This window comes from Nerophis lumbriciformis, linkage group LG28 (genome assembly GCF_033978685.3).
Source record: "Nerophis lumbriciformis linkage group LG28, RoL_Nlum_v2.1, whole genome shotgun sequence".
NCBI classification, from domain to species: domain Eukaryota; kingdom Metazoa; phylum Chordata; class Actinopteri; order Syngnathiformes; family Syngnathidae; genus Nerophis; species Nerophis lumbriciformis.
The window spans coordinates 27,338,067-27,350,616 of record NC_084575.2 but is presented as its reverse complement, the minus strand read 5'-3'; the positions used below and the strand labels follow the sequence as shown (position 1 = coordinate 27,350,616).

The window sequence follows — 12,550 nt, the reverse complement described above, 5'->3', positions numbered from 1 at the left end:
AACACATAACAGCTACTCTCCACACATAGTCTCACACACACATTTTGGACACACTCAATTTCCCTTGGTTTATTTTATCATTATTTGTTATTTATATATATATATATATATATATATATATATTGCATGTATTTAAATAAATCTAGAGGTTAACTATGCCCCCTTGTGGTCTGTGCCGTCCACTCCTCCATGTACACAACTATATGTCCCCGTTCTCTTACAGTGCACGGACGCCCGCATTGTTAATTCTGAAGGTCTCTGACAGATTTCGTACAGCATGGCAACATAAGCTAGCTGAATTCTGATTGGATACAAACTAAAACTGGATATATTGCATGTATTTAAATAAATCTAGAGGTTAACTACGCCCCCTTGTGGTCTGTGCCGTCCACTCCTCCCTGTACACAACTATATGTCCCCGTTCTCTTACAGTGCACGGACGCCCGCATTGTTAATTCTGAAGGTCTCTGACAGATTTCGTACAGCATGGCAACATAAGCTAGCTGAATTCTGATTGGATACAAACTAAAACTGGATATATTGCATGTATTTAAATAAATCTAGAGGTTCACTACGCCCCCTTGTGGTCTGTGCCGTCCACTCCTCCCTGTACACAACTATATGTCCCCGTTCTCTTACAGTGCACGGACGCCCGCATTGTTAATTCTGAAGGTCTCTGACAGATTTCGTACAGCATGGCAACATAAGCTAGCTGAATTCTGATTGGATACAAACTAAAACTGGATATATTGCATGTATTTAAATAAATCTAGAGGTTAACTACGCCCCCTTGTGGTCTGTGCCGTCCACTCCTCCCTGTACACAACTATATGTCCCCGTTCTCTTACAGTGCACGGACGCCCGCATTGTTAATTCTGAAGGTCTCTGACAGATTACGTACAGCATGGCAACATAAGCTAGCTGAATTCTGATTGGATACAAACTAAAACTGGATATATTGCATGTATTTAAATAAATCTAGAGGTTAACTACGCCCCCTTGTGGTCTGTGCCGTCCACTCCTCCCTGTACACAACTATATGTCCCCGTTCTCTTACAGTGCACGGACGCCCGCATTGTTAATTCTGAAGGTCTCTGACAGATTTCGTACAGCATGGCAACATAAGCTAGCTGAATTCTGATTGGATACAAACTAAAACTGGATATATTGCATGTATTTAAATAAATCTAGAGGTTAACTACGCCCCCTTGTGGTCTGTGCCGTCCACTCCTCCCTGTACACAACTATATGTCCCCGTTCTCTTACAGTGCACGGACGCCCGCGTTGTTAATTCTGAAGGTCTCTGACAGATTTCGTACAGCATGGCAACATAAGCTAGCTGAATTCTGATTAAATACAAACTAAAACTGGATATATTGCATGTATTTAAATAAATCTAGAGGTTAACTACGCCCCCTTGTGGTGTGTGCCGTCCACTCCTCCCTGTTCACAACTATATGTCCCCGTTCTCTTACAGTGCACGGACGCCCGCATTGTTAATTCTGAAGGCCTCTGACAGATTTCGTACAGCATGGCAACATAAGCTAGCTGAATTCTGATTGGATACAAACTAAAACTGGATATATTGCATGTATTTAAATAAATCTAGAGTTTAACTACGCCCCCTTGTGGTCTGTGCCGTCCACTCCTCCCTGTACACAACTATATGTCCCCGTTCTCTTACAGTGCACAGACGCCCGCATTGTTAATTCTGAAGGCCTCTGACAGATTTCGTACAGCATGGCAACATAAGCTAGCTGAATTCTGATTGGATACAAACTAAAACTGGAACGAGCATAATATGACATGAAGAGAATATGAATACTCTTAGATATTTAGGGAAAAGTAAATAAAAAAAAAAAATTATATCTTTAATTATGGTTATGTCTGGTTATGTTAGGCCAGCAGAGAAGTCTTGCTGGATTTGGGTTACGAGTTCTGTCACACAATCCCTTAAACTCTTAAACCAAGATACCACAGTACTTAAGTAACAAGAAAGACAATGGAGAACCCCAAAGCCTAGGGATTAGTGTGGACTATTATGCATGCAAGCTTTTCTCCCTCCTTTGCCCAAGGTATTGTACATGAGCCTAAGACGTTCATCAATAATAAAGGAGAACAAGATAGACACACAAACATACTTTCCGTGCACACGCATTCACAAGCACTAAAAGCACGCAAACAGTAAACAAGGAACATAATATCACTGTAGTTTACCTCATAGCCCAGCACTCTTTTCTTATTTGCATTCCAGGGAAGAGCCTTCCATGCAATTTCAATCTGGGATGCTGAGAGGCTCTTGGCACGTACCCTCGTTGGTGCTCGGCCGGGCTCTGAAGTTGATGTATAAAGACTTTAGAAGGAGCACTCATTTTTGATGAGCCCTCAAAGAGGGAACATTAAAAAGTACTTCCTGCGCTTTTTTTTCCTTCCTCAGAAGAACAGAAACATGCGTTTTCCCTAAAATCCTGGCCACTCTTCCGATCAATACCTATAGCTGAGTCAGCAAAGCGTTGGCGGAAGCCACAATGCACACCTTCCTCTGCCGAGTAGATGGCCGCCACCGTTCCGAAGGGACCTTCTCCCTCGTTGTTGTAAACTCCGACCTTCACATGAAAAGGTGAAAAGGGCTGGATGCTTTCGTTTTTGAAGACGTATCTGGATGTGTCGGCAGACGGTACGGCGGCCTGCATCCAACCTGTGGCACCGAGGGGTCGGAAAGCCACAACATAGCCGAACCCCGGTCCATTCTGTAGCTCTTCTGGAACAGGCTGTGACAGCAAACACACACACATGTCACACATACAGTGAAATTAAGTGAATTATATTTATATAGCACTTTTTCTCTAGTGACTCAAAGCGCTTTACATAGTGAAACCCAATATCTAAGTTACATTTAAACCAGTGTGGGTGGCACTGGGAGAAGGTGGGTAAAGTGTCTTGCCCAAGGACACAACGGCAGTGACTAGGATGGCGGAAGCGGGGATCGAACCTGGAACCCTCAAGTTGCTGGCACGACCACTCTACCAACCGAGCTATACAATATAATACTAAGAACCAAATTCAATCATGGCAAGAGGCAGGGTCATCCTTGACTAAGGTTTTCTCGATACCAATATTTTGGTACCGGTATCAAAATATATTTCGATTATTTTCGATACGTTTCTAAATAAAGGAGACCACAAAAAATTGCATTATTTTAACAAAAAATCTTATGGTACATTAAACATCTGTTCCTTATTGCAATCAAAGACCAAGTTTGTCCTTAAATAAAATAGTGAACCTACTGGACAACTTGTCTTTTACTAGTAAGTAAGCAAACAAAGGCTCCTAATTTGTCTGCTGACATATGCAGTAACATATTGTGTCATTTATATTCTATTATTTTGTCAAAATTATGAAAATTGATTATTAATCTACTTGTTCATTTACTATTAATATCTGGTTATTTTCCATTTCAACATGTTCTATCTACACTTCTGTTAAAATGTAATAATCACTTATTCTTCTGTTGTTTGGATACTTTACATTAGTTTTGGATGATACCACACATTTAGGTATCAATCCGATACCAAGTAGTTACAGGATCATACATTGGTCATAATTTAAGTCCTCGTGTCTCCAGGGACGTATTTCCCGAGTTTATACACAAAATATACATTTTAAAAAATGCTAAAATTATCGATGTATCATAGTATTATCGACTAGATACGCTCCTGTACTTGGTATCATTACAGTGGATGTTGGGTGTCGATCCACCCATGGTGTTTGTTTACATTGTGACGCCGGTGAGCTACGGTGTGTAGTGAAGTATGTTTACTTGCCAACCTTTAGACCTCCAAATTCGGGAGATTTGGGGGGATTTTAAGGGGGGAGGAGTATATTTATAGCTAAAATTCACTGAAATTCAAGTATTTCTTATGTATATATTATATATATATATATTATATATATATATATATATATATATATATATATATATATATATATATATATATATATATATATATATATATATATACATATATATATATATATATATATATATATACATATATATATATATATATATATATATATATATATATATATATATATATATATATATATATATATACATATACATGTATATATTATATATATATATATATATATATATATTATATATATATATATATATATATATATATATATATATATACATATACATATACATGTATATATATATATATATATATATATATATATATATATATATATATATATATATATGTATATATATATATATATATATATATACATAAAATAAATACTTGACTTTCAGTGAATTTTAGCTATATTTATATATATATATATATATATGTATATATATATATATATATATATATATATATATGTATATATATAGCTAGAATTTACTGAAAGTCAAGTATTTATTTTATTTATATATATATATATATACCGGTATGTATATATAATATATATATGTATATATATATATATATATATATATATATATATATATATATATATATATATATATATATATATATATATATATATATATATATATATATATATATATATATATATATATATATATATATATATATATAAAATAAATACTTGAATTTCAGTGTTCATTTATTTACACATATACACACATAACACTCCTCTCTATTCATTGTTGTATTTGAAAGTGCAATGCTTTGCAGCCAGTAGCACAGCCTTTGAAGGAGCATAGGTATGGGCAGTATAATATTCTGGGTTGGAGTCAATAACCAGGCGAGGTGACGAAGTTACGTCTCTTTACTTCATACTTCAGAACCGACTCCCACACTTGCCGTCAGGGTGCGCAATACAACGTAAACCGTTGGCCAACCAAAAAGTAACCACAGAACACTATACGGTATAGGTTACTTTTTGGTTGGCCAAGCGGACGTGACGACAGGCTGTCCTCACTCAGGTCCGCATGGACCTGGAGGGGGCGTGCCTTAAGTCCGGCTGGAAATCGGGAGAAATTCGGGAGAATGGTTGTCTCGGAAGATTTTCGGATTTTTGGAAATTTGGGAGGGTTGGCAAGTATGGCTATTCCTCGTCCTGCAGGGATGATACTTGTAAAAAACTCACTTTATTTGTCGCCATGAAGGCGAGAATTAGTGATTTAGAAGAAGCTAAAACACTGTGGATGGACATTAGCCGCTATCTAGCTAGCCATGTTTTAAAGCACCTCTTCCTGAGGGTGTTTCAGTGTTATAACTTCACTTTTATTGTCAGTTTTTAAGTCAAAATGCGTCCATTCTCCCTTTTTTGCTTGTAAGTGCCCCGTGATTGTGCGCTGCCGAACATTACCTACCGTTTTTGATTCATTAGTACGGCGATACTATACTGGTACCGGTATACCGTACAACCCAACCCTTGACTGATCACTAGTCAATCACAGGGCACAATTCAGAGTCTCCAGTTAACCTGCATGATTTTTGGGATGTGGTAGGAACCTGAGTACCCGGAGAAAACCCACCAATTCCCGGAGAGAAAACGTGAAAACTCCACCCTTGAACTCCGGACTGTGAGGTGAACATGCTGAACACTAAGCGACTGTGCAAACCCAACAGGAACTTAAAGATCACACAAATTAGAGAGGAATTGGCGTGAAAAGCAAGTGTTAAAATTTAAGGCATTTTTCTTCTTCAATGCCAGAGTGCCCTCTCCCACTCCCAAAAAACAGGCTGTCATTGTGCTATTGAACCATGTATTTCTATCACCCCCATTATTGGACTAAAAATTGTCACTGTTTGAGACAAACTCAACCACCTCCTGAAGTCAGTTGGCATCCACCATCAAAGAAATGTGCTGGCGTCCAAGAGAGCCGTAATGACCGATGCCAATTTGGACAGTTTGCGGTAGTTTTTCCAAAACTGGCTTCTTAAGTTATCTTCGAATTCTTTATAACTTGTTTATTAGAGCCATTTGGTATAGGAATGTTGTACTTATAATAGACAATCAGTATTCATGTACTGGCTACTCTACAGACCAGAGACATTTAAAAAGTGGATAATTAAACCTGTTCTTAAAAAAGTCTAACCTTGATCCGGATGTCTTAGTTAATTACTGATCAATAGTCAAACTTTCAAAGAACAGTATTTGCCAAACAAATACAACCTGGCATGAAACAATGATTTAAGGACTTTTAGTCAAGCTCTAGAACAGGGGTCTTTTTGACTCAGGGACCGCCTTGGGTTAAAAAAATTTGGCTGGGGGCCCGGCTGTATATATATATATATATATATATATATATATATATATATATACATATATATATATATATACAGCTGTCATCCATGGCCTGGCCCCGTGGATGACAGAGTCTGGTGTGGATGACTGTATATATATATATATATATATATATATATATATATTTGGACACTAGGAGAACATAATGTAAGCAACAAAGACTTAATTTAGAGTTATTTGGTTAGGGTTAGGGTTAGGGTTAGAGGGTTAGAGGTATTTGGACACTAGGGGAACATATTGTAAGTAACAAAGACTTAATTTAGAGTTATTTGGTTAGGGTTAGAGGGTTAGGGGTATTTGGACACTAAGGGAACATATTGTAAGTTATTTGGTTAAGGTTAGGGTTAGGGTTAGAGGGTTAGGGGTATTTGGACACTAAGGGAACATATTGTAAGTTATTTGGTTAAGGTTAGGGTTAGGATTAGAGGGTTAGAGGTATTTGGACACTAGAGGAACATATTGTAAGTAACAAAGACTTAATTTAGAGTTATTTGGTTAGGGTTAGAGGGTTAGGGGTATTTGGACACTAAGGGAACATATTGTAAGTTATTTAGTTAAGGTTAGGGTTAGGATTAGAGGGTTAGGGGTATTTGGACACTAGGGGAACATATTGTAAGTAACAAAGACTTAATTTAGAGTTATTTGGTTAGGGTTAGGGGTATTTGGACACTAGGGGAACATATTGTAAGTTATTTGGTTAAGGTTAGGGTTAGGATTAGAGGGTTAAAGGTATTTGGACACTAGGGGAACATATTGTAAGCAACAAAGACTTAATTTAGAGTTATTTGGTTAGGGTTAGGGTTAGAGGTTTAGGGGTATTTGGACACTAAGGGAACATATTGTAAGCAACAAAGACTTAATTTAGAGTTATTTGGTTAGGATTAGAGGGTTAGGGGTATTTGGACACTAGGGGAACATATTGTAAGTTATTTAGTTAAGGTTAGGGTTAGGATTAGAGGGTTAGGGGTATTTGGACACTAGGGGAACATATTGTAAGTAACAAAGACTTAAATTAGAGTTATTTGGTTAGGGTTAGGGTTAGGGTTAGTGGGTTAGGGGTATTTGGACACTAGGGGAACCTATTGTAAGTAACAAACACTTAATTTAGAGTTATTTGGTTAGGGTTAGAGGGTTAAGGGTATTTGGACAGTAGGGGAACATGTTGTAAGCAACAAAGACTTGATTTAGAGTTATTTGGTTAGGGTTAGGGTTAGAGGGTTATATATATATATATATATATATATATATATATATATATATATATATATATATATATATATATATATATATATATATATATATATATATATATATATACAGTCATCCACACCAGACTCTGTCATCCATGGGGCCAGGCCAAGTGATTAGGACAATGGGTTCTGATCATTTGGATGGGTGGCCAAATACTTGTGTATAAACATGACTCACCAACCTTATTGTGACCACAGAAATGCCTTATTGCTATACATTTTTAACATATATTTAAAAAATACAGTGCTTACCTCCCATGTGATGACTAATTCCGAACGACTCCCACCGCCACCGCTCACGTTAGCTGGTGTGACCATTGGAGCTGGTGGGAAAAGAGGCATACATTTTAATCTTGCTTTGGATTTATGCCCCAAAAACCTACATGGAATCATGCTCAATGTGATACTTTGGGATGGGACAGAGGGACTAAGCCAGGGCTCTTGTATCCCTGTCTAGTCACTACGCGGGTCTCTTGAGGCACGGCCACGAGTCTTTCAAAGTTCTGCACCAGCCTTTCAATTCTGGGGGCAGTGTTCTATGGTGAGAAACTACAACACTTGTCATCATTTAGCTTGTTAGCTTCCTTTGTTGCTAATAAACAAATGTAACTAGAGAGGCATTGAGTGGTATTAGAATTGGAGCTGTGCTACAATACTTGAATTGCAAAATACAGAAGGCATTTTTGCAGAGGTGGGCACTATGCCTCATGATGGAATGGCATCAACATGGGACAAGTACTAAAAGTCAACCAAATACAGCCTTTCGGTAACACTTAGTATGGGGAATATATTTTAAGTCTTAATTTAGAGGTATTTGGACACTAGGGGAATATATTGTAAGTAACAAAGACTTCATTTAGAGTTATTTGGTTAAGGTTAGGGTTAGGGTTAGAGGGTTAGGGGTATTTGGACACTAGGGGAACATATTGTAAGCAACAAAGACTTAATTTAGAGTTATTTGGTTAGGGTTAGGGTTAGGGTTAGAGGGTTAGGGGTATTTAGACACTCGGAGAACATATTGTAAGTTATTTGGTTAAGGTTAGGGTTAGGGTTAGAGGGTTAGGGGTATTTGGACACTAGGGGAACATATTGTAAGCAACAAAGACTTAATTTAGAGTTATTTGGTTAGGTTTAGGGTTAGAGGGTTAGGGGTGTTTGGACACTAGGGGAACATATTGTAAGCAACAAAGACTTAATTTAGAGTTATTTGGTTAGGGTTAGGGTTAGGGTTAGAGGGTTAGGGGTATTTAGACACTCGGAGAACATATTGTAAGTTATTTGGTTAAGGTTAGGGTTAGGGTTAGAGGGTTAGGGGTATTTGGACACTAGGGGAACATATTGTAAGCAACAAAGACTTAATTTAGAGTTATTTGGTTAGGGTTAGGGTTAGAGGGTTAGGGGTATTTGGACACTAGGGGAACATATTGTAAGTAACAAAGACTTAATTTAGAGTTATTTGGTTAGGGTTAGGGTTAGAGGGTTAGGGGTATTTGGACACTAGGGGAACATATTGTAAGCAACAAAGACTTAATTTAGAGTTATTTGGTTAGGGTTAGGGTTAGGGTTAGAGGGTTAGGGGTATTTAGACACTAGGGGAACATATTGTAAGTTATTTGGTTAAGGTTAGGGTTAGGATTAGAGGGTTAGAGGTATTTGGACGCTAGGGGAACATATTGTAAGTAACAAAGACTTAATTTAGAGTTATTTGGTTAGGGTTAGGGTTAGAGGGTTAGGGGTATTTGGACACTAGGGGAACATATTGTAAGCAACAAAGACTTAATTTAGAGTTATTTGGTTAGGGTTAGAGGGTTAGGGGTATTTGGACACTAGGGGAACATATTGTAAGTTATTTAGTTAAGGTTAGGGTTAGGATTAGAGGGTTAGAGGTATTTGGACACTAGGGGAACATATTGTAAGTAACAAAGACTTAATTTAGAGTTATTTGGTTAGGGTTAGAGGGTTAAGGGTATTTGGACAGTAGGGGAACATGTTGTAAGCAACAAAGACTTGATTTAGAGTTATTTGGTTAGGGTTAGTGGGTTAGGGGTATTTGGACACTAGGGGAACATATTGTAAGTTATTTAGTTAAGGTTAGGGTTAGGATTAGAGGGTTAGGGGTATTTGGACACTAGGGGAACATATTGTAAGTTATTTAGTTTAGGTTAGGGTTAGGGTTAGAGGGTTAGGGGTATTTGGACACTAGGGGAACATATTTTAAGCAACAAAGACTTAATTTAGAGTTATTTGGTTAGGGTTAAGGTTAGGGTTAGAGGGTTAGGGGTATTTGGACACTAAGGGGAACATATTGTAAGTAACAAAGACTTAATTTAGAGTTATTTGGTTAGGGTTAGGGTTAGAGGGTTAGGGGTATTTGAACACTAGGGGAACATATTGTAAGCAACAAAGACTTAATTTAGAGTTATTTGGTTAGGGTTAGGGTTAGGGTTAGAGGGTTAGGGGTATTTAGACACTAGGGGAACATATTGTAAGTTATTTGGTTAAGGTTAGGGTTAGGATTAGAGGGTTAGAGGTATTTGGACGCTAGGGGAACATATTGTAAGTAACAAAGACTTAATTTAAAGTTATTTGGTTAGGGTTAGGGTTAGAGGGTTAGGGGTATTTGGACACTAGGGGAACATATTGTAAGCAACAAAGACTTAATTTAGAGTTATTTGGTTAGGGTTAGAGGGTTAGGGGTATTTGGACACTAGGGGAACATATTGTAAGTTATTTAGTTAAGGTTAGGGTTAGGATTAGAGGGTTAGAGGTATTTGGACACTAGGGGAACATATTGTAAGTAACAAAGACTTAATTTAGAGTTATTTGGTTAGGGTTAGAGGGTTAAGGGTATTTGGACAGTAGGGGAACATGTTGTAAGCAACAAAGACTTGATTTAGAGTTATTTGGTTAGGGTTAGTGGGTTAGGGGTATTTGGACACTAGGGGAACATATTGTAAGTTATTTAGTTAAGGTTAGGGTTAGGATTAGAGGGTTAGGGGTATTTGGACACTAGGGGAACATATTGTAAGTTATTTAGTTTAGGTTAGGGTTAGGGTTAGAGGGTTAGGGGTATTTGGACACTAGGGGAACATATTTTAAGCAACAAAGACTTAATTTAGAGTTATTTGGTTAGGGTTAAGGTTAGGGTTAGAGGGTTAGGGGTATTTGGACACTAAGGGGAACATATTGTAAGTAACAAAGACTTAATTTAGAGTTATTTGGTTAGGGTTAGGGTTAGAGGGTTAGGGGTATTTGAACACTAGGGGAACATATTGTAAGCAACAAAGACTTAATTTAGAGTTATTTGGTTAGGGTTAAGGTTAGGGTTAGAGGTTTAGGGGTATTTGGACACTAGGGGAACATATTGTAAGTAACAAAGACTTAATTTAGAGTTATTTGGTTAGGGTTAGGGTTGTTGTATAATAAGGCCATGCAGAATAAGGCATTAATAAGTACTTAATAATGACTAATTAAGAGCTAATATGTTACTAATTTGCATGTTAATAAGCAACTAATTAATGGTGAATATGTTCCCCATACTAAAGTCTTTCTTTCTTTAGGCGTATGTCAGGTTTCCCAAGATGATTTGGAGGGTAGTGAAACAATAGAATAAAAACTTTGCGCACCTCATCAGCGGTCTAACTCAGGCCTGGGCTAGTATGTTGACTCGGGGGGCTAAATTTAGAGAAAAAAATTTGTCCGGGGGCCGGTATATCTGATTTCTAGGAACACTAATACAAAACCTCACAATAATGTCTGATAGAATGCTAAAAACGGAATGGAATTTAACGTTTTTTTTACTGAATGAGACGCCCAGAACGTACATGTGGGATTTACAATATTAACTATAAACGATAAAACACTGAATATTGACAACATATGAACGTCACACCCCCTCTCTATCAACATATTTTACACTCAAGCGAAACGCGACAAAAAAGCAACAAACACGGCGAAATATGAACACAAAGGGTACAAAAAAAGCCCACCTACAATCTGATGTATCTGATACATCACTAAGCTTTAGAACTCCTTCCGCATCTGTCCCTGGAAACACTCTGTGGAAACGCTCCCCACCCACACTGCCTGGTGCCTCGTCTGAGCTGCTGTGACGTAAATTACCATAGTAACTAATTAGATTACCATAGTAACTAGTATATCCTGCAAAAGCTCAGATTCCAACCATTGAAATACTTTGTACAGTTCAATGGAAAACATCACTGCACATCATAATGGCAGCTACACTTTCCATCTTAAAGATCTAGAAGAATTATTTGGGAATGTCCGGCGGGCCAGATTGAAAAGCCTTTATTTGCCCAGGTCTTGTCTAACTGGAACTGCCTCACAGCGGAGAGTAATCAGCGGAGAAGAGGAAATTAGCGAGTAGATTAAAAAGCCAGGAGAGAGGATAATATCCACATTGTGCAACAACAATGTGAGAGATAGATATGAATGAGTAGATACGAAACACCTCTTTGGTGACCAGGAGCAAAGTGTCGGGGCATTCGGTGGTTATAGAAGGACGGCATGGAGATCAAAGCCACAATGGTGCCTGCTCGCCACGTATCTAGTTGTATCTATGCCCTACGGCAGTGTTTTTCAACCACTATGATACAGTCTGGTGTGCCGTGGGAGATGATGTCATTTCACCTATTTGGGTTAAAAATATTTTTTACAAACCAGTAATAATAATCTGCAAAATGATGTGTTGTTGTTGAGTATCGGTGCTGTCTAGAGCTCGGCAAAGTAACCGTGTAATACTCTTCCATATCAGTAGGTGGCAGCCGGTAGCTAATTGCTTTGTAGATGTCGGGGAACATGGTTTGTCGTGATCACAATATGCGGGAGGCAGTGTGCAGGTAAAAAAGGTATCTAATACTTGAACCAAAAATAAACAAAAGGCTAGTGCCCCTAAGAAAAGGAATTTAAGTTTAGGGATGGTTATGCAAAACGAAACTCAAACTGAACTGGCTGCAAAGTAAACAAAAACAGAATGCTGGACGACA

The 12,550-nt window shown here is 37.6% G+C and overlaps 1 protein-coding gene across 1 annotated transcript in view; it reads right to left on the bottom strand.

Annotated features, from left to right (window-relative positions):
* The window catches only part of LOC133571017 (contactin-4-like), a 443,628-nt gene that overhangs the window by 16,446 nt on the left and 414,632 nt on the right, over positions 1 to 12,550 (bottom strand). Inside the window, exons 17-19 of the mRNA XM_061923981.2 lie at positions 7,797 to 7,867; positions 2,537 to 2,771; positions 2,218 to 2,333 (exon numbers count right to left, since the gene is read on the bottom strand). Of these exons, the coding sequence (XP_061779965.1) occupies positions 2,218 to 2,333; positions 2,537 to 2,771; positions 7,797 to 7,867 (422 nt within the window). The remainder of the gene's footprint in view (positions 1 to 2,217; positions 2,334 to 2,536; positions 2,772 to 7,796; positions 7,868 to 12,550) is intronic.